Source organism: Epargyreus clarus, unplaced genomic scaffold (assembly GCF_041222505.1).
Source record: "Epargyreus clarus isolate Ecla_fem2 unplaced genomic scaffold, WU_Ecla_fem_2.2 ptg000006l, whole genome shotgun sequence".
Lineage (NCBI taxonomy): Eukaryota > Metazoa > Arthropoda > Insecta > Lepidoptera > Hesperiidae > Epargyreus > Epargyreus clarus.
In genome coordinates this window covers 6804989-6828428 of record NW_027332214.1, presented here as the reverse complement: position 1 = coordinate 6828428, position 23440 = coordinate 6804989, and the positions used below count along the sequence as shown (strand labels likewise).

The 23440-nt window shown below is 35.0% G+C and overlaps 1 protein-coding gene across 1 annotated transcript in view; it reads right to left on the bottom strand.

Annotated features, from left to right (window-relative positions):
• The window catches only part of LOC140742834 (neural cell adhesion molecule 1), a 211453-nt gene extending 193867 nt beyond the window's left edge, over positions 1 to 17586 (bottom strand). Inside the window, exons 1-2 of the mRNA XM_073073871.1 lie at positions 17406 to 17586; positions 9371 to 10165 (exon numbers count right to left, since the gene is read on the bottom strand). Of these exons, the coding sequence (XP_072929972.1) occupies positions 9371 to 9491 (121 nt within the window). The 5' untranslated portion in view covers positions 9492 to 10165; positions 17406 to 17586. The remainder of the gene's footprint in view (positions 1 to 9370; positions 10166 to 17405) is intronic.
• Between the last annotated feature and the right edge of the window lie 5854 nt (positions 17587 to 23440).

Genomic DNA, 23440 nt, shown 5'->3' with positions numbered 1-23440 from the left:
ACGCCTTCCGGTAGATCCCTAATTGACGGCATTCTTCCAAAGGTTTACAAAGGATACGTTTTTGTCGGGAATTGAACTTGAAAACTGTTACTTTCTAGCTTCTTGAAAGAATAAGTACTAAGTTCCATTTTATGGAATGAAGAGTATTTTAAATGTAGATTTATAAAATGAATTGAATATTAGTGGTATTTAAAAATGAATTTCCAGATTTAAAAAAATCGTAGAGAAATAAACCAAAATTAATGATTTTTATTGGTTTATTTTAAAATATTTGCTCTAAATTATAAATGTACCTACTTCAGATATTAACAATTTTATCATAACAATATAATATTATCCTTACTCGAAGAATCAATGAAACTTCGTGAAAATTAACACAAAAGAGTTGGAATACAATTTATGTATCTCTTACAGCTCTTTCTGTCCTTTATGTAATTGTGTTTTATTACATTACAAGCTTTCGTGTCCAATTTAGTTTTATGATTAAACATTTAATCTGCTATAAACCGTACAAACAAACATAAACAATTTCGGATTTATTATTAACAAAGGATATTTCCGTGTTTCCCTTTATATACAACTTTACCAAGGGTGCGGAACTAAAAATTAATGTTTCCAACACGGAGGTCGTAACCCGAAATAATTATTTGGACGGATGTACGCGTATTGCAACTTTTCGCGGCGAATATAAAGTTGGCAACACTGAATCCGGACGGGCGGGGTTGCCACCACATAATATTTGTTTGGCGAAAACGCTCGGGTTTAACCCGCGTAAATTAATTACATATTTGCCCCAACGTAATTACATACGTGCTTCGTAGTCACGATGCAACTCAATATGACCCAGTTTTTACATAACGCGAATAAACTACAATATGTTAAACGCTGTATAATTACCGGAAATTTAAACTGTTTTCGAATTAATATCATAATTGAATATGGTGTGGTTGCGACAAGCGATTATTCGTAATTAGTGTATTGCGAATAATCGGAGCATTAATGTTTTTACGTTGATTTATTCAATGAAAGTTTATTCTAATTTAAGTTCGCAGATATAGATATATAGGTAAGTAAATGTATATAAAAAATATTTTTTTTTTTTGATGTGAAACATTGTAATGCTAAACTATTGGCTGTAAAATTGACTGACGTATGCCGTGACAGCAAATGGCATTACTCTTTGTTTTTTTTTTATAATATAAGAGTAGCAGACGAGCATGCAGTCCACCTGATGGTAAGTGGCTACTGCCGCCCATGGACATCTGTAACAACCTCAGATAGGATTAGATATTCCTACCTGAGGTCGGCCACAGATGCGCCGCTACCCCTGAGGACTAAGCTGGAACGCCTCGGAAAAGTCTGTCTCCCTTACCACACCCTTCAAACCGGAACACAGCAGCGCTTAACACTGCTGTTATTAGGTAGAAATAGGTGTGGCGGTGGTGCCGCCGGAGTCGAACCACAAAGGGTTCTACCACCTTCAAAATTATTATTGTTATGCTGTATTTATCGCTCGCTATTACTGCACTCATTACTTCTTAATATGCTACTTCATTGCTCCATGTGAGTGTGTATTGGTATTTTACAAATTAAAGTCTATTTTTATTTGTTACGACCTTTAATTTAACTTGCCTTATTAATTCCTATGTATATAAGTGTAAAATTAGCTATTGGATTTAAACCATATAAACCCAAATGTAATGTTGCATTTTTTTATATTATAGGAGTAGCAGACGAGCATGCAGTCCACCTGATGGTACGTGGCTACTGCCACCCATGGACATCTGTAATCAACCCCAGATAGAGTTAGCTATTCCTACCTCAGGTCGGCCACAGATGCGCCGCTACCCCTGAGGTCTAACCGAGCTGGAACGACATGGAAAAGCATATCTCCCTTACCACACCCTTCAAAACGGAACATAGCAACACCTAATACTGCTGTTATTATGCAGAAATAGGTGTGGCGGTGGTGCCGCCGGAGTCGAATCACAAAGGGTTCTACCACCTTCAAACATACAAGTTTGATGAAAATGCATGAATAAATATTGACATTATTTTATAAATCCAATACGATAGACGTCCCAAGATAGCGGACCCTTTTATTTTTATGCACCGCCAATCGCCATGATATGGATATCAAATAAAAGGTTATACCGAGAAGACTTCATATGTATATAATTACAGCCTTTTATTATTATATTTTATAAATGTAAGTTTCAATGTTTCACATCTTCCGTGCGTCGTTCATGATTTTTGTAAGAATAAAATACCTTAAAGTCTAAAATTTAAACGATAGTTCAGTGTTTAAATTCAAGCCAGTAGCTTCTTAGAGCCAAAAATCGCTGCATAAACATATTAAAGTCAGTGGAACAAGATAATTCGACGTCATTACCACGATATATCGATTAGGCTATCGAGGGTAGTGGGTGAAAGCTTTCTACAAGAAACTAGGCTAAAAGTGTACAGAGAAACATAAAATTGTATAACATTTTCGAAAACATTCTAGTTATGTTGATACTATCGATAGAAGATTCTGAAATTACCTTTACATTAATATTTGCGTCTATAGAACTTAATTTCATTTGTCGAATTTATAAATTGGAAGGCCTGAATCAGTACAGTTCGATGAGAGGTACCATCGTCACACCAATTTCTAACGGAAACATTTCTTACCCTCCGCCATCTGCTCAGCTAACTTATATTAGAATAATATTTGAAGTACCACATATGTATTGCAACACTGACGATTAAATTAGAACGTTTCAAGTGTTTTTATCTTACCCACTTCTTCTACACAAACCATAATACAGCAGCACTTAACACTGTTATTGTTAGGCAGACATAAATGTGGGAAACATGCCTCTGGAGTAGCACATAAAGTTCTACCACCTTAAAGATAAAAAAGTAGTGATATCCTAGTGGTTAAGAAACTCGGCCTTTATCGAGGGGTCCGTGGTTCAAATCCCAGGTACGCACCTCTGATTTTTCTAAGTTATGTACGTATTAGAAATTAATGATCACTTGTCATTATCACTTAAACGGCGAAGGAAAACATCGTGAGGAAACCTGCTTTCCTGAGAAAACTTAAAAAAAAATTCAGAGGTATGTGAACTCTACCAATTCGCACTTGGCCAGCGCGGTTTACCATGACCTAATCCTTCTCTTTCTGAGAGAAGACACGTGCTCAGCAGTGGGACAGTAATGGGTTGATGATAATGACCTTCAAGATATCACATGCATACAAAATGCAAGTGACATTTAAAACATAAAGCATGTGTAATTAAAACACAGTAAGATATAGATGCAAGACGTTCCGGCCGCATCAGTCGAAGAAATGGTCTTGACGAGACAAAGTAATTGTTTGGCACTTCGCCAAAGTGTGCTCTAGGTAGGGCTGCGACACTAAATGATGGTAATCTGAGATCTTTTAGGGTTCCATATCCAAGGGGTAAAAACGAAACCCTGACTACCCGCGTAGCGGAGCGGTCACCATACCGGTCTGACGCGTAAAGGGTCCCGGGTTCAATCCCCGACCAAATGATGCCGGATATAAATGATGAAATTCTTCTGGATCTGGGTGTGTATTTGTCTATGTGTGTGTCCATGGCACCCAAGACACAGAGAATCCTAATGTGGGGCTGTGAGTGTAGGTAAGCGTATCTACAGGGCTCCTCTTGACTCGTAATAGATAGACACCTGATTATTGTACAGAGTGTGTTCAACAGTGATCGCTATAACAACAAATACTTAACTTAAAAAAAAGCTTAAAAATAAGTGTGAGTTGCTGTACGAGAAAACGGTTTATTGTATGACGATTTTTTGCCATTTTTCGATTTATCTATTGAATATTTTGAATATTTCAACCACTAAATCGCTTTTTACAAACTTACCCATATAACATTATTTATTGCCTTACAACAGCAATTTAAAAATTGCCTACTTATGATTAGTTGTAATACTTATACGGAGTGTAATACCTGTTACTTACTCACCCATCTTTTAAAAATAGAAAGTCTATTCCAAGGTGACAACCCTACTCCAGCACAATATAACCGCTGAAACGGTTATGGAAATCTGACTCTGGCAGCTTGATATCCTTACGTTCGTCTTTTGCTTGCTGAGAACTTTTAAACGGAGCATACGTTGAGGGGAATAGCTTTTCGCGACTGTTTTTGGCTTTTGAGGCGCATTTCCGATGTTATTTTAGCCATTTTAAGCCCTGAATGGAATGCTGATCTGGATTATGGAGTTTTTTGGTACATTTGACTTAGTTCGGGGTTGCCACTTTCTTTAATGTTTTGCCACTGACTTTAGTATGTTGCCACTTGCTTTAATGCTTTGCCACTTTCCTTACAGCTATTGACGTCATTAACCCATGGAAATATTGATGTATTTTTTGCTAGCCGATGTATATAGTTATTTGTATCTTATATCACGTATACTTCGACATACTCGTACATCGATGTATATCGAAAAAATACATCATTCTTATGATGTATTTTTTTAGCTGATGTATACAATAACAAATGTGCATTATAGATACAGATGTATACATTATAGACGTATTTTTGTCTATCTGCGACAAAGTAGACGTACTTTAAAAAATATAATATTATCGACGACTTTATTTACATAGAATACTATACTATAAATTATCACAACCACTCTTCAAATTTATAAATGAAAAATCCTAAATTTTATTACAATACCAAAGTGAAATTAGGAAAAATATGTAAAGTAACCATGTTATTTTATAGTGAGGGTATCTCATTTCCTTTCTTCGCTCTACACTCCCACGCCTCTGTTATTTTAACCACACCTAAAACAAGCAGCGTAATTAATTAGGCAATATGTATAGACATAATGGCCTGGATTGATTCTTTTATGGGATTTAATATGCAATATTGTTATAAAAGATAATTCGTTGTTAATATGAAAAATAGATTGACATAGATTTGCTCTATGTTCACGACTGGATTAAGAATATAAGAATTTTACAGGTATTGTATACATAAGATTGTAGGGTTTATTACAGTTATTACATACTTAGACTCGTCGGAAATAGAAGGTATAGTATCGTCTTATGTTGTAATCTATACGATGTAGAGAATAATACGTTCCCTGTAGTTAAACTAGAAATAAAATGTTAATAAATTAAAATTGTGAATCTATTTGTTTTAATATAAGTATATATACATATATATATATATATATATATATATATATATATATATATATATATATATATATATATATATATAATATATATGTGGGCGCGCCGGTAGGTAGATCTACAATGGTATTTCGATTCAACTAATTTAACCAATATTTATAAAAATATAGTTAAAATAATTAAATGAATAAGCGTTAATGCCACCATAGTAACAATAACACCCAAGCAAAACACCAAACAGTTCAGAGCACCACCGTGCCGTGCCCACTATTGGACAACTTCTGATCTGTTGACAGTTGCGCGCCCCTTTTTTATACCATGATACGGGTAGCCAATTGTTAATACGGAGCGGTAGTTCGAAATTAATATCATGTGATTTTAAAAACGGAATATTTATATATATGAAATGAAGCATTCTCCCACATATATATATATAAACTCAAAATATTTTTAACATTCCTAAATGAAATTATATCAAAATTTATTTACATCTCTTAACGGAAGATTTTTTGGTAAATTTTTACAAATCCCAATTGTAATATACGAGTATTTCATCTACCTATTTTTTGAAATCGATCAACTAGTTTGCAAAAACTTTCCATCCCGGTTGCAAAATATAGACATCGTATAGTATTATTTGCTATTCAGCCGCCGATCCAAAATGTTTTACCGCATAAGAGTTTTCGGAAATTGGCAAAACTTGCCGCACGAATACGTACTTGGTGCATTATATACGAATGCTGAATTTTTATGAATAGTGCCATTTTGTCGCGTTTTATAAATTTTATAGTGATAAATGTTTAAAATGTATTTTTGATAAACGCATAAAAATATTTATGTAATTTGTGAGAAATTTGCACCTACTATTTTAAAAAACAGAAGTAGCAAACGACCAATCCAATTGACTGTATGTGGCTATTGCCGCCCATGGACATCTATAAGGTCGGCCACAGATGCGTTGATTGACTACACCAAAGCCCTAAGTTGAAACGCCTTGTCGTTCTTTTAGTATAAGTATTTTTTAGTCTCCCTTAGTCTCCTTATTTTACCCTTCAAACTGGAACGCTAAAGCTGCAACATTTATGACGCAGAAAAATGTAAATTTCCTTGGTAGTTGACCACAAATGGTTCTACCATCTTTATATTATAGTATTGAATCATCATATTTTAAATTTTGATCACAACAACAAACAATAACTAATCAATGAAAAACGATTGGTGCATTTCTGTCAATAAACATATTTTCACCTCCATATTAAAAGTAACATTTCAAACAAGTAGCCCTGAAAGGTACCTTAAGGTCCGTTTCGAGATAAAGAAATGAAACGAAGAAACTGAAATTCAACCAATAATGGAAGTATCTACATCGATGGCACTTCAAGCGGCCTTGACGAGAGAAAGAAATTGGCGTGCCGCCAGGCCTCCTGAAACCTCGTCTTCTAAGGGATTGTCTACACATTGTGAAGGTTGTGGTACTGTTTTACAAATGTATTTATCATAAATTATTTTTTACTATTTGAAAGCACCAACAAGTGTGGTTCGACTAGGAGGGTAACATCCCAACACGTGTTTCTAGCGTGACGTTCTTCAGTTTAGGCGAAAGGGTTTCACACAGTATCAAGTCTTACACACAAAATATCAACATCACACAATATCAAGCTTCGAGGCCCGCGCGCGATCTGACGAGCAAAATGTTCCGGGTTCAATCCCCGGCCAGACTGATACCTAAATAATGAATTTAGATATCTGTTCTGGGTCTGGGTGTTTTGTCCCTGTAGCACCGGGACCAGAATAGGGCTACGGTATCCCCTGCCTGTCGTAAGAGGCAACTAAAAGGGGCGGCAACTTTTAGTGCGGTAAGAATCCCACATAACCCGGCGTCGCTCCCACGTCGTCGGGTACCTTTTGAAGGTTTTCCCCTCGTCAACAAAAAAAAAAAAAGGTGGAAGGGTTTGAGTGCCCGTTGACATACATATGAAGCCACCTTAGTCAGAAGTGGCAACCTATCTGTGTCTATCAGAATAGAGCCCCTGTACTTTATGGAGTTGGTTACAGGTGTCCATGAATTGCAATGACCACTCACTGTCAAGACCTTTACCTTTTGATTATTTTCTCCAAAAAAATATCAAGGTAATGACTGATTTCCATATCAGACGACCAGTCTCTTATCAGCTACAGGTAGAAACCTTGTTCAATATGGTATTATTACAGTAACAGTAATCATGAGATGAACTGCATGCCTGTTTCCTATTTCAATCTTATAAAAAAACTAGTAGCTGAAGAGTGAAGTACTAAAGCTTAGTCTTATTGATCTTGAATTATCATTATACGATAGGAATCTTAAGAAAAATCATAGTTAAGATCTGAATATAGATATTTGAAAAATGTTTTCAAGAGTATATTTTTTTACTGTACAAGATGAGGTACATTTCCATAGTGCCTAAAATCCATAATTTATTGGGTTCGATTAGATAAAATTTATTAAAAAATCGTTTATTCGATGTAGCTTTATACTCATCATCATCATCATCAACCCATTACTGTCCCACTGCTGGGCACGGGTCTCCTCTCAGAATGAGAAAGATTAGGCCATAGTCCACCGCGCTGGCCAAGTGCGTATTGGTAGACTTCACATACCTTTGAGATATTTTTTCTATAAATCTCCCAGGTATGCAGGTTTCCTCACGATGTTTTCCTTCACCGTTTATCAAGTGATAATTAATTTCTAATACGCAAATAACTTTGAAAAAATCTGAATTTTTCAGATTTGAACCTCGGACCCCTCGATCGAGAGGCCGCGTTTCTTAACCACTAGGCTATCACTGCTTTTAAAAGCTTTATATTATGCTAATGTATCTATGCTCCCATACAATGTATATGCTTCCATTTACTCCACCTCCAAGAGTTGCCAATGAAAGTGTACCCTAACGTATATGGAAATAGCTAGCAAGCCGATCAAAGATTGCTCTGTTTAAAGCGAGCGAAGTTTCGTAGTTCAAAACCGATAGTAGCTTCCGAAATAAAAATGTAAATTGCACAGCTTCCTTGTTGTTCCCTTGCAAAACTTTCTGCAATTCCAGAACATTCAGACAATTTTAATGATGGAGCAGTTTAGACGAGTTCCGAACTGGGCCACACAAAGAACTGCTCAACAAGTTTAAGTTATAGATGAATAACTACTAAAACATTTTTGTATCGTCGACTATGTATTATGGTCCATTTATTGCGTAACATGAAGCGTGGACACCGGCTGTGTCTGTTAAAATATTGTACAAAAAATATTTGTCCTATTACTGGGTACGTACTCTTAATATAGGAAAAATGCTGCAAGCTGTCTTTATTAACTTGGTTAAAGAAGATGACAATACTCTGTTTCTGTTTTAGTTTTTTGTAAAAAAAATTAAAGTTGCTTTTGATGTTTTCAGTGTTTACAAAATGTAATAGTCGATATCAAACTTTTAGCCATAATTCTGGCACCAGAAAAAATAAGGGTTAAAATTTTCAAAAGTATCATATGTTTTGAATGTAAACCTTCTAAATTAACGGTCTAAGCTAACCATTTACAGTTCCATATTTAATTGAAATCAGTTGAACGGTTTCGAAGATTAGCGTATACAAATGTAGTGACACGTGATTTATATATGTAAAATTATTAAGATTAGCTTCTAGTTCAGCAAATGCACCTAGTATGTATCGTTACACTGCTGTACTTGCTCTTCTAATCAATCTTCTACGGCTTAATGTAAACCACAAAGTTTTATGCGGATAGCTGAAACTTTCCGTTAGAAGCGATGCCGAAGTTGATAGTAGAACGGTAAGACGAAGGTGAGGTTGATTTACACATTCAATAATGTAAGCAAAGGATTAATAGAAGTAGGTTAAAATAATATTTAATAAATAAAATTTAAGTTCAATTCGGAATAAACAGTAAACATAGAAAGTATTTCCGATGTTGTTTTAGTTATTTTTAAACTAGAATCTTAAATCAATCCAGAATGTTTGAAGCTTATAACAAAGCTTCATTGAAAATAATGGAAGCGACATTTGAATAAAGTTAAGATGACCTCTTCATTTTATTTCAAGATAAAGAAGTAACCTTGAAATTAAAAATATGAAATATTAGAATTTACCATGTAATCTCCATCTACTTTAAATAGTAATTAAAGTTTGAAATATCTCTATTATAATAGGACTTACCTAGATCCTCAGCATCTTCACTCCACTCCCCTGACCCGGCGACCAGAGCGGCAGACATCAGTGCGACAATCGCATGCTTGAGCGCACGCTTCATTATTCCTCCTCCCAAACTCCACGCCATTTCGCTAATTTATTTTTACTGTACTGTCTCTCTTATCTGTCTTAAATTAATCTAATTTGGCGAGTTTTAACACATAAAGCCTACGCGATAGAATGTACACACACTTTTTGTACCTCAAAACTTCTGAATTCATAGAAAATACTATCCAAAAACTATGTTACTTTTACTTCACTATATTTGAGTTCATTTGCTCTTTTGTGAGAGTTAATAACTTTCCATATTTTATTCGACAGCTCAAACTTTACAGTTCTTTGATAACGAATCATGATTTACGGCAATTTTACTTTGTTCTTTTTGTTATTTTATTAAAGCATTTTACTTTTTTGTCATAACAGTTTCTTTATCAACATTATGGTAATACTAATTAACTAATTATGTATAATCTCTTTTAATTGTATCGCTTACGTTATTTACTTCACTTTGTATATCAGTTTATTTGTAGTTTATTTTAACAGCGTCTCTTGCTTCATTCCTGTCACCACATGTAGAACTAGCTTTATCGTTCCACCACGAATACTGTACGTCAGTAAAAGTTTAGAAGATAATATTTTCGGCATTATATTCGGCGTAATGTGTAGTATCACGCACGGCCGGCGTTTGGGACGCGGTTAAATATGCCGATGAATAATTCAGGGCTCTTTTAGCAACGGTGCGCTCGAGGACACAACGACCACCTGGAACAAAATACATAGTCCCTCATTTATGTCCAAAGTATATTTAGTCAAGTTTTGCAAATTGGAAGGGAATACAAAATCAGCGTGGGGCCGCGATAACGAAAATAGTTGTCAACCCTGTGTAATACGCGTCAATTTTAATGTTACGTGTATTTCAGTTTTAGAACGAGATCCGGAGTTCCTTTGGCCTTTCCTTCCGAAGTGGCCATTGAAAGTAAGCCGCGGAATATAACTGCCACAATTTCTCGCTGCAGTCTGTATCCATTGAAAGGCACTTTCTATTTATTTTAAAAGTGAATTTTCCGAGAAAAATTTAACAAAAGCTTTCAAGAAGCAAATCCTTCATCAAAGTAGCTCAACGACCCGTAGCGAGTGCCGAAGCGCTAATATAGTTTAGGAGACAACGTGCCTCTATATCGTTGCTTTTAAGAGGTCTTACGTGATGGTGTTGCAAAATATAGGTAAAAACTGAAGCATAAAAAGAAAACACATTGAATTTGTTAGTATCGGGATGTCGAGTTACGAGAGGAGAATTTAATGAGTGTTTAGACAACTTTTTATTTAGCAAGTACACTTGTTTAAGACACCGCTTCTGAATTACCTAGATTTTTTAATTTTTTAACGACTGTGTCGAAACTCATCATTTTAATTTCTGATTGTAGTATCACAGCAGTACACGACAATTTTTTTTTCAACATATTACAGTCCATCCCTCCTCTCCTCCTCCTCCAAGGAACTCATTAAAAAAATATTTATTATTCATACTGACTTTAGTATTTTACACACCTTAAAAACTTAAGCATAACAAAGTTAAGAGTAAATGAAAAGAAATAAATGTAAGAATTCATTATTTCAATGAAAATCTAGTCTTCAAGGAAATAAGTGCAGTTGCTCCCGTAAAAGCAATGTGCATTCACCCAGAGGGCGCAATAATTTGAACCCATTCAATCGAGAACTTAGCTTTTCAGTGGTAAAAACTATTTCTAATACTTCTCTATTTATGTCCCATAAAATCGATTAAATTAAAAAATAACTTAAAATTATTTTCAAATTAAATTAAAAAAATTCAACTGTATAATTCACACTATAAAAACAAAAAAATCCGATTGCTTAAAATATGAATTAAAGGAAAAGTAATGTAGTTATCATTCCAACAATTTAGACGAATCTAACGACACCAATTAGCGATAGCCTAGTGGTTAAGAAACTCAGCCTCTCGATCGAGGGGTCCGAGGTTCAAATCCCAGGCACGCACCTCTGATTTTTCAAAGTTATGTGCGTATTAGAAATTAATTATCACTTGCTAAACGGTGAAGGAAAACATCGTGAGGAAACCTGCGAACCTGAGAGATTTATTTAAAAAAAAATCTTCAAGGTATGTGAAGTCTAGCAATACACACTTGGCCAGCGCAGTGGACTATGGCCTAATCCTTCTCATTATGACACTTCTGTCATAATGAGAAGGATTAGGCCATAGTCGGGTCTTCGACCCGTGCCCAGCAGTGGGACAATAATGGGTCGTTGATGTGATGTAACGACACCTCATAAGTTAGAATCCATCAAGCCGTTTGGGCTGTAGGGCCGTGCCAAAGAATGAGACATACATAGGTAAATACGCTCCAAAACATTACCCTCCTCAGTAAAAAAAACATTTAATAAACATAGATTACAAACATACCATACAATTTTGGGATTATGGGAAGCTCGAATCATGAAGACGATCCGAGGATCTGACGAGCAAAATGTTCCGGATTCGATCCCCGGCCAGACTGATACCCAAATGATGAATTTAGATATCTGTTCTGGGTCTGGGTGTTTGTGTATTCGTCTTTGTGTGTGTCCATGGTACTCACGATACAGATAATCCTAGTGTGGGGCTGTAAGGTTAGAAAGCGTGAATGAATGAATGAATGAATGAATGAATTTATTTATTTGTAAAAGCATGCGTTTATAAAGTAGTTCATACATAGTAATTGCGTTCGGCATACTCTACCGGTTGATCCGGTGTACAAATCTTTGTTTTATTCTTATAAATAAACATTAATTTACATACCTAGTTGTCCATTACAATTTACATATAAAATTTAAAGTGTTATAAATATTTATTACTATATATTGTCAATATAATTAAATCGTGTCATTTATTAAATTATATTTATAATCAATTACTTTAATTTGTCATCAAAAAAGTCCTTAACACTATAATATTGTTTTTTTTATTCTCGACCACACTTCTCCAATGCGGATTGATAAAGAAATATTCGTTTCGTTTTTCAGCCATATACAATATAGGTTTATCTCATTACATTACTTAATAATGAATTAAATATGTACGCGGATTTATAATAACATCAAAATATAAGTACTTTCGGTGGTCCTTCGAGCCGGATTGAACTGGATATAGAATTAATTATACTTTAAACAGATGCTGACTCAAATAAAGCGACCTCATAAATATTTAGAACGTGGTTAAGATTGATTTCCTTTTATAAATAAGGAAATTATATATTGGCAGTGACTTAAGATCACGTGGTCTGCTCGCTCGATTGCTTCTCTTCAAAATACTTGTACAAAAAGTGTCTGTGTATTCCGTGTATGTTTCCTAACTTTTCAATAGCGATGAAACTATGATATATGTTTTTTAATTAATATCTTAAGACTGTAAAATAGGTGATAAACATTTTAAAGAAAATTCGTCATTTTTACCCGATTACGGATAGTAATGTTTTACGATCGTATATCTCATTCTGTAGTGCGTCCTGCAGCCGAAACAGCTTAACGAATTTCAAAATGTTAAATTCGTCTATATTATGAGAATAACATCCTTACTAATATTATAAATCCGAAAGTAACTTTGTCTGTCTGTCCGTCTGTCTGTCCGTTTGTCTCTTCTTCACGCCTAAACCACTGAACCGATTTTAATGATTTTTTTTACAAAGATAGTCTAAAACCCGACAAAGGACATAGGATAGTTTTTATCCCGGAAATCCCACGGGAACTAGGGTTGGCGATTTAAGATCGATTAATCGGAGAATCGATCTTTTGGACCAAAAAGTCGATTATTTTATTCGATGTTAGTAAGGATTGAATCGCAAACTCTGCATTTAATCAAGTGATGATCTTTAGCTAAGTTGTTGTCCATAAGCCCACGAAGGTTTCAGAGTTGGTACGACCAATTTTTGCCAGATGGCGCCACTGTCATTCCAATAAAGGTACGAATTATCAGTTTTATGAATGTTAGTATGTCATATTATTTTCTTTTGAATGCGGGCGACGCCGCGGGCAAAAACTAGTAGACTATATTTTTAATCAGTCGGAGTTTATATTTTTGTAATAATTTGGGATTCCAACCACATCCTAAAACTAGGAAATGGATACTGAAAAAGCTAGTGTCATATCAGTAATAAAACACTCCCTTCAAAGCTGAACACAGCAGCATTTAAAACCGACAAAAATAAATGTGACTTATAAGAACAGAGAACCAGACTATTAAAGGTTTTGATATAATAAAACCAAACGAAGCCTCTCGACTGACAATATATCAATGGGTCTTTATGATCTTCGCTTTCCATACTCATAATATTATTATTGGTACATGAAAGGAAAACAAAAGCCGTGATAGCGATTCTATAAAACGTTATTTCGACACCACTTTTATGAATCACGTTTTCATATTTTCGTTTGGTCTTTTATCTTTTGTAGCTTTAAATGTACGGTTCATATTTATGTACGAAATTGCTTGAAAGCCTTGCTTTTGATATTCGTAATTTCCTATAAGTAATATATTAAATGTAATTTTGCATTTTTTATAAGATTGGGGTAGCAAATGAGCATGCACCGCCCATGGATATCTATTACTACCTTCATAAAGAACCTACTTTCTACCTAAAGTCGATTACGATGCTTTACCACTTGGAAATAGCCGATTGTGGCTGACATTCCCTTTCTGGCGCTTCAAGCTTTTAATAACTAAGCTGTTATTTAATCTGCTTTATTAGTTAGTATGTGATGTATGTGAGGGTCAAATCTTGCTACAGAATTTTTAATTAGTTAACTCTAATCGAGCTGATTTTTTTCATACATGTTTAGATTTGTTTACAATGCTTGATTAACTTAGCAACATCAGTCTAAATCCAATATGGCGGGCGCCTAAACCAGCCTGTTTATTTTTAATGCACTCCCATGATAATTACTGGTATCAAATTTAAGAATATAAATAGTATTCTGAATATGAAGAATACGACGTTACAAAAAGACGTTTCAAACTTTTATCTATATCTATATCTACATGAACTATTTAATAATATATTTGCATTTACTGAGTATGACATATGAAATTTATGAACAAAAATATTATTGACAAAAGTATAAAAATTACTGTAAAAACGAAACATTCTTAGAAACTGAAACTTAATTAACTTACGCATTTTACTGATTACCTTCATTTAATGTAATAATTCCTGAACTACCAAGTTTTACGAAACTCCATGATAATTTGCACATAAACAAGAAACAAGTGAGTAGATTCAAGAACCTGACAAGTTGATAAATGTCCGCTATAACTAAAGCGGGACCCCAATTTGCGACGGTTCACTTCATTATACACAATATCAGCGCCATACTTTTTATTGTGTGTACAAATACTACAAATATAGCAGCGAATACCTCGGATTCTAAATAAAAATGTAAGAAGTAAAAATACCATATATATTTCGGTTATTTTAAAAGTTATACGAAAACGTAGTAATGAATTATACAATTTAAATGATATGTACAATGTAATTATACAATGTTTATTTTGTAATAAACGCACAAAGTCATTATAATAAAACTGTATACTTGGATCATAAATAAAAGTTAGTATAATTTTATTTTGTTTTCAAAGTTAATAGCTCCATAATCTATATTTATATGCAAAATTGAATCCAAGTTTGAAAGATAGGATACTATTGTATCCGATAAGTAGCGTTACCCCTATCTTTTTGGCACTATAACGTTTACTCAGACCCACTATTATATTCTTTAATCTAGGTCTATCGATCTAAACATGTAAAACAAACAAACTAAACAACTAAATACAAATACTATATAATAAGAATAACCCCTCGAACCTACAAAAACACATCTAACTAGAAACAAAATCCGTCAACTTTATATATTAACCCGAGGTCCCAATTTGCGACGGTCCACTAAATTATACAGGTTTCCAACAGTACAACTTGATTTTTATACAGCGCACTTATAACTATATAACTATATATAATTAATTCATTCGTAAATGTTGGTATTAAGTAATTTTGTAATCCCCGTAACCACTTTATTTATTTCTTTCGTTATTTAGGAAACCAACGAATACATAATTCCCTAGTAAATGCTTTTGTATAACCTTTGTTTAATACCTATGGTAATTAAAATATTAGCATACTTAAACATAACAATAAAAAATTGTTTGATATATACCAATTATAGAAGGATAACTCGTATAATAAGAAGGATAATACTTTTCCGAGGCGTTCCGAGGCTACCCCTGAGGACTAAGCTGGAACGCCTCGGAAAAGTGTCTCCCTTGCCACACCCTTCAAAACGGAACACAGCAGCGACTAACACTGCTGTTATTAGGCAGAAATAGGTTTGGTGGTGGTGCCGCCGGAGTCGAACCACAAAGGGTTATGCCACCTTCTATTTATTATTATGTGCCCGTAGTGACTACAACTAAAAATTTCATACACGGAAAGTGTACATATATAGTGTATTTTGTGAGTTAGTTATTCGTCGATTGAATCAATTTTAAAACATATATTTTTTCCAATGACAAATATAAAACAATAGATTTTATTGTTATATTTTATAAGACCTCAAGACGTGGTTTAAAAGATAACGTAAAACAAAATGTACTTAAATACCAGATTTTTTTTTATTTTCTCCAAAAGTCCCGCTATCTTGAAAAAAATGATTAAAACAATCTTTCTACTTACATTCACTAATTACTAATTTAAAAGTTATAACATACTAGGTGTAGGGAATAAAAATCTATATGAAATCGTTTAAATTTGTTAAAAAAGACAAGTAAAGAAAACCAGTGTTTAAATATACTCGTAAATATTATACCAATCTTTTCAGAATATTTCGGATATATTGTAGCAAGGAAAATACATTTCATTCATGAATGAAAACAATATGTATTCGAATGCCAATGCATTTAATAACAAAATAAATCTAAGCTATTTAATAATGTAATTTTGTCTCCTCAGAAAATATGCAAGAAATACCTCAAAACACGATAAAAATAACACAAGTAAAGAAAAACTGTCTTTACATAACTCTTGTAGTTCTAATACTAAAAGCTTAAACAGTGTTATCATTCGGATCCTTTTACTACAGCAAGCGATATACGAGTATCCGTCATAAAGAGACTCCTATAAATATCGGGACCATAAATTGGAAGGTCAGGGTCGCCTAAACATGACTGAAAGCTGAGTCGAAAATTATGGGCGGATTCAAAAATAAAGTAGACTTTCATCAGCATATTTTGTCGTATATTATATTCATTTGCTTTAATATACCTGACACTTTAAAATACTGTACTGTAGCAATAGACAACAATACACACAAATAATAAAAAATAAAAAAAAAAAACAAAAAAAACAGTCCGTAATTATTCAACCGATTTTTGTATTTTAAAGCATATTAATATATTTTTTTGACAAATAAAGCTTCTTACTTTAGTGGTAACAATTGATAACTAAATTATTGAAACATTCTGATATTATATTTTCAACAAAAGCCACGATAGATTTTTTGATTAATACCAGAAAAATTGTGCAGTAAGAAGCTTATTTATTCACGTTACTTCACAGTGTCCCGTGAAATCATAACAAGTAACAGTATACTGACTTATTCGGACACAGCTGTCATTAATTTTGACCAGTGTTTGCTAGTAAACAACAATCAAAGCCTTGACAGCCAAACTAGCTCAACAAAGCAACGCTCCGGTTTACACAGTACAAGTTACCAGTACAACTACAATACAACTACAGATAGCCTTCGAGCTAAGATAGCTCTAATTTCGTAGTGTGAATAGTTCTGACCTGGTTAGCCAACTTGTAACAAGTGCTTAACCAACCTAACAGCTTAACGAAACGCTTAGTACTACTACTGTCTAAACTGCCCGTGCGTGCTAAGTGTCTAAAACTTTAAGAACTCATTAACTTTCATTATAAGGAAAATGAAAAATTTTCACCTGTGTTCACGTCGTCCAAAACTAATCCGAAAAACTTCGTCCATTCACACAATAAATTCGTCTTTTTGTCGGAAAACATTGATGTTGTCACGAAGTTCGAACAGTGACATTACGAGTTGCATACTAGTTTGCGAAACAGCCGTGTGTTCCGTCGCGCGGCGCGCGGTCGACTGGCTTGCATTACCTTTGCTTCGGGGCGGCTTGGCTGGGGCGCGGCGGCCGCCCGCCCTCGCCCGCCTTCAGGTGAGCTTTCCAACTGCTACGTGGGTACATATTAATTACTCAAATCCAAATTAGCGCATTGACCGTGCGAAACTTCTCGTTAAATCTTGTCCGAGCGGCATCTCGAAAATAGGGGCGTTAATAAAAGAAATTGAAAGTGTCAGACTTTTAGTTCATTTATATCTACAAATTCTATGTTTGTAGATGTAAGATGAATTCAAATGGTTTGTTTACATTCATGTCAGTTGTTACATGTCAGGCGCCTGTCGTGTCAGACAAAATAAAAAAATCCTATACAATATTTATTAAGGTATTTTTGTCTACTGTAACACTTTTTTATCTGCAACGACCAGTTCTGATAAGTTCTGTTAATTTTAGAGATTTCTTTTCAAACATGTTTAATAAACGGTGTCTTCATCGTAATTTCTTATTTATTTTTATAGACATGTTTTCTTTTTTTTAACCCCTTACTACCCTGGGCACGGGTTTCCTTTTGGAGAACTATTTTTTTAAGAATTCTTAGGAGGGTAGGTACCTTCACAATGGTTTCCTTCGCCTTTATAACAAGTGATAATAAATAGGCACATAACTAAACAAGTAATTTAATTAAAAAATCAAAAACCCGACTGCACTAAAAAGGCTGAAGTAGAATTTCCAAAAACGGTGAAATAGGCGTTTTATTATTTTTATCCAGAAAGCCAAATACAATGTTTCATAGTAGGTATCTGCTTCAAAATCAATATATGAGTAAAATTCCAGCACTTTAAAGTTCAACAGTTTCCCTTTGCGTTGATCTCTGGCACAGCAACACTACTCATTTAGTCAGACAAACCGACAAAACGTGTTACTATTACTTGTTAGTTCGCGAAAAACAATCCACCTGAGATTCGAACCCTCGACCTCCTGATTCAGGCGCTGAGTTTCAACTACTATGCTATCAGTGCATTAGTACAGTCAACGCCAAAAGTAGATGATCAAAATCGGACATTCAATACTAATGATCGTAATAGTACTGGTGCCATAATTATGACAAAAAAGTATCGAATGTAAAACAAAATCTTGTGTATATGAATGATCATCGATATTGGGCGGCAGTACTATTAGTTAATAACAATCTCGTGCTTTAGAAAGACTTCACCGCCACACTGTATTGCCGCAAATTACGATCATTAGTATTGAATGTCCGATTTTGATCATCTACTTTTGCCGTTGACCGTACATGACAACATGACGTTCGCTGATTGATTATTTTAAAGTTGTTTTACTTTCTCATCTGTTTAACGTTTGCGTTTATTCCACATTTCAACTGTGAGGCGGAAAATATCATTGTTCTCGAACAAAACTCGCTTATTGCAATACGATGACGTAAGTTTAATGAAAGCGGGTTGCTGGCCGATAGTAAATTAAATAACTTTTTGAGTTTCATACTCTGGTAGAGTTTTTTGGAAAAACACCAGTCGGTTAAAACTAACCTATGAAATGGGATTTTAAAAAGATTAATTGGATAAGACTAGGACTTAGAAAGGTATGATTTGCCACTGATATGCCTTCAAATAGTAATAACAGATTTGTAGTTAAATTATTATTTGTTTAGGAACTACATAATTCATAACAATAGTCAAGTAAACAAAAATGGCTAATCATTGATATCTAATAATTAATTATGCCTTATGCCAGGTAAAGTCACTTTCCCCCTCAAGTTGGAGTGTGCCTTGTCGTGGTGGGGGGGCTCAGTAGCCCGTTGCAATCCAGCAGCGTAATGTTGCTGTGGTACTCTGCGTCTGTTCTGTATCGGACGGAAGTAGTACCACCCCCTATAATGGAGACATGGCGTAGGACACGGGGGTGTCTTATGTCATAAATAGGCCTCCAGATGGCGCGCGCGGTGTTTCAGCGCGCATCTCAAAGATGAGCGGATGGAGTAAACTCCAACTCTATCCCAAACGGAGACGGGCCCTGCTGTAGGCAAACGCCGCCGGGACCGCGGACGAATGCTATAGCGTACCCGCAGTCCCGGCAAAGGGCGTCCAGAGGAACACCGTGGGGTTTTAGCCGGTAAGAGTCCGGCATATACTCTCAGCTGCCCCCGCGACAGAGAGGAACCCATGAGGGTTTCCCCACGTAAAACAAAGGTATAGTCACTCTACACACAAAAAATAAAATATTAAACAATGAAAACACAGGCGATCAAATATGAACAAAGATAATAAAAGCTAGCTTAAGGGTTGCAAAAACTGTTTTAATTTTAAATATTGTAGAAGCAGTAAATGCATGCAGGTCCAGGATGATAAGTGCCGCTAATGAAAATCTGTAATCTATCTCAGATAAGATAATATTATGTGAGGTGAAAAGTAAGACTCCCATACCACACTCTTCAAGCCGGAACACAAAATAGTTTCCTAAAACAATACTAAGCTACTAGCTATATAATATAGGGTCAATATACGAATGGTATAAGCAAATTCAGTGACGCCCCAACTCTTATCGATGGCCTAAAACGTTTATGAGAAATTCGTGCCAAAGTTAATCTTCCCTCCTTCCGTTATCGATAAACCGAAACTCGTGGACTGTTTCGAAATTTGGGGAATGATGAAAATATGACCCGGTTATGGGTGAGTTTTATGTTGATGTATGTTGTGAAGCGCTTGTAGTTTTGTGGTGTAGTTCGTAAATTGCTATAGCTTAGTGGTTACCAACTGCCTCTGCCTCTGTCCGAGGTTCAAGTCCCACGCACTTCTGATTTTTTAAAGTTATGTGCGTATAGAAATTAATTATCACTTGCTTAGACGGTGAAGGAAAACGTCGTGACGAAAGCAGCATGCCTCAGAAATCTTAAAAAAGTTTTCAAAGGTATGTGAAGTCCAATATGCACTTGGCCAACGCAGTGCACTATGGCCTAATCCTTATCATTATGAGAGGAGATCCGTGCCCAGCATTGGGACAATGATGAATTTCGTAAAACAAACCTACAGTACTATTATGTAACAGAGTGTAACCGTTACTGACTAATTTTCATGCGCACTTTCGTGTTAATACAAAGAGCACGTTAAGTGTTTCTTGTTAAACTGAGCGTTACAACCGAGCCCAGCAGTGGGACCACTGGTACATAAAAGGAGTTGCATCCGAGCAACATTGTAGTAATTTAGGATGCAAAGATACTAGTCTAGACTCCTTTTGTCGCAAGGAACAGCGCACAAAATTACTTCATAATGAATTCGTGTGTGCATTACAAGCGCGCCAGCATAATATGTATTTAGATACAGCTATTTAATGATTGTCCCGCCTTGCGTAGTGGTCACTATACCGGTCTAACACGCAAAGGGTTCCGGGTTCGATCCCTGGCCAGACAGACATCTGAATGATAAATTCGGATATTTCGGTATGAATCCTACTGTGGAGTTGTGAGGGTAGAAGTGGTGAGGTAGGAAGTGTCTTGTGAGTGTGTATGTAAGATCCAAAAAGGGCTGATTGATTTGCTTTTTATGACAGTCGGAAGGGTGTACTTTTTAATGGTAGTTACGCCAGAAAGTGTTTTTGGTATTTCATTTTGTAGGTAACATTTCAAATATTTACGTCAACGTAAACGTACAAGGTTCAAATTAATAAAATCATTCTTGAGTTATACTTACTCGTATATTAATTTGAACGCGAAGGAAAGTCGTAAGCTTACGAAAGTTGTAAAAATGCGAAATGGATAAATACCCAACAGGGAAATACGTTTACTTCGGTGTCAGCAAAGCGGAAAAATGCTCATTTGGTATACTTATATTGCTTTTTGCGACGTTCGCCGATAGTCGAGGTCTTAGGAACTCTCTACACTTCACTAGTTGAATAATATACGATTTATAAGGCTTTTGTTACAGTTCGATTCATTTTAAGAATTGTTAAAAGGAGTTTAAAATTTTTTTAATGCAAGTTTTTAAAATAATAATTTTAGGCAATTATAATTGCCATATCCCCAGGCTTCTCTAACCCACCCACGGCGTTAAATATAAACTGATAAACGAACATTAATGACACTTGGTGAATTAGCAATAAGCCCGCCTTTTGCGGCACATGATGTTTGGTTCAATAAAGTATAAATAAATAAACATTACACGGCTCTACATCGCATCTTAAGCGCCATGTGTCTTACGAAAATCGGCACATTTATGACGGGGCGACGTATGGTGTGGTGCGCGGTAATGCGAGACGGCAAGGAATGCTATGTATGTGATGTTCCTCGAACTTATAATATTGTAATGCTCAACATACTAGCAAAGTCTAGTAACAGAGTACTTAAAACGAAGCAAACGTTCAAGCATCATAGGGTTACGTCATTTAATTGCAAAGTTTTATAGATACATTTTTAAAAGGGTATTTTTTTGGTGAAACTGTATAAATACACATATTAAATTAATAATTGTTATAATCAATAAACATAGATACGAATTAGGACCAAGATAATTTAATTTTAATTAAGTTTTCTAATTTATAAGATTCTCTTGCAACCCAAAAAACCGAACAATTCTATTTTTATTACAATTCTAATTTTTCTTGTATATTTTGTAAATAAGTCCTTTTTTAGTTTATAGTTTATTTTATTACTTAAAATTTCATATATTTAGTAACTATAATTGTAAATAAATATAATAGCGCTGTGAATAAATATTTACAAAAGTAAAAAAGAAAAAAAAACACTAAAAATGCTATTAGAAGACTCCTTAACACATAAAAACTGTATTTTAAAAGGCTATATTTATATTAATTTCCCAATTACCGAGTAGTAAAGTGTGCAGACGCCTTACAGACAAGCTTCGGAAACGCCGAGACAAATCCTATATCGGAAAATAATGGACTTATTATCTATCGAGTCCTTTATATATTGTTTTATTCGTATAATTGAATTATTGTATCTATGGAATTACAATATGTCATAATTCTTTTCTCAGCTTTCTGTTAATAACATTAACAGAAAGCTGAGAAAAGAATTGACAAGACTTGTCTTTATGATCTTTTACTTCTTTGTAAGTTAACGAGTATGCAATCCACCTGGTGCTAACTGTACTGCCGTTCATGAACATCTGGAATCGTCCCCATAAAAAATTAAGTACTATTTGAGTTCGGGCACGCATACTCCTGACAAAGTTGGAAACCTTTGTATAAGAGCATTTCATTTTTTTTTATAATATAGGAGTACCAAACGAGCATGCAGTCCACCTGATGGTAAGTCCTAGTCCTGGGCACGGATCTCCTCTCGGGATGAAAGAGTATACGAGTAGACCATAGTCCACCGAGCTGGCTTAGTACAAATCGGTAAACTCCAGTGTATAACTTTATGTTTACCACCCTGCCAGCTTCCCACCACCCTTTTCTATTCTGCACTTTGCCCTACCACATTACGTAGGTGTTTGATGTTATACTAGTAATTATAATAAAATAATGTTAAGCGAATACATAATTAAAACTTCGGCCTGTATTAGACTGTCAGAAAATCCGGGCCATGGAAAGTAATTAAAAACTTTTAAGCATCTGAGCTTCTGTTGGGACCGAGCTAGTGACTTTTATTTCAAAATACATTCTATGACTAAATTTTTAGTGATAGCCTAGTGGCTCAAGTTTGACGACCCGCGTGGCGGAGCGGTCACCACGCTGGTCTGGCGCGCAGAGGGTCCCTGGTTCGATGCCCGGCCAGACAGATTTCTAATGATGAATTTAGATTTCCGTTTCTGGGTCTGGGTGTTTGTGTATTTGTCTCTGTGTGTGTCCATAGCACGATACCGGGAATCCTAGTGGGGGCTGTGAGTGTAGAAAGCGTCTTTATTAATTTTAAA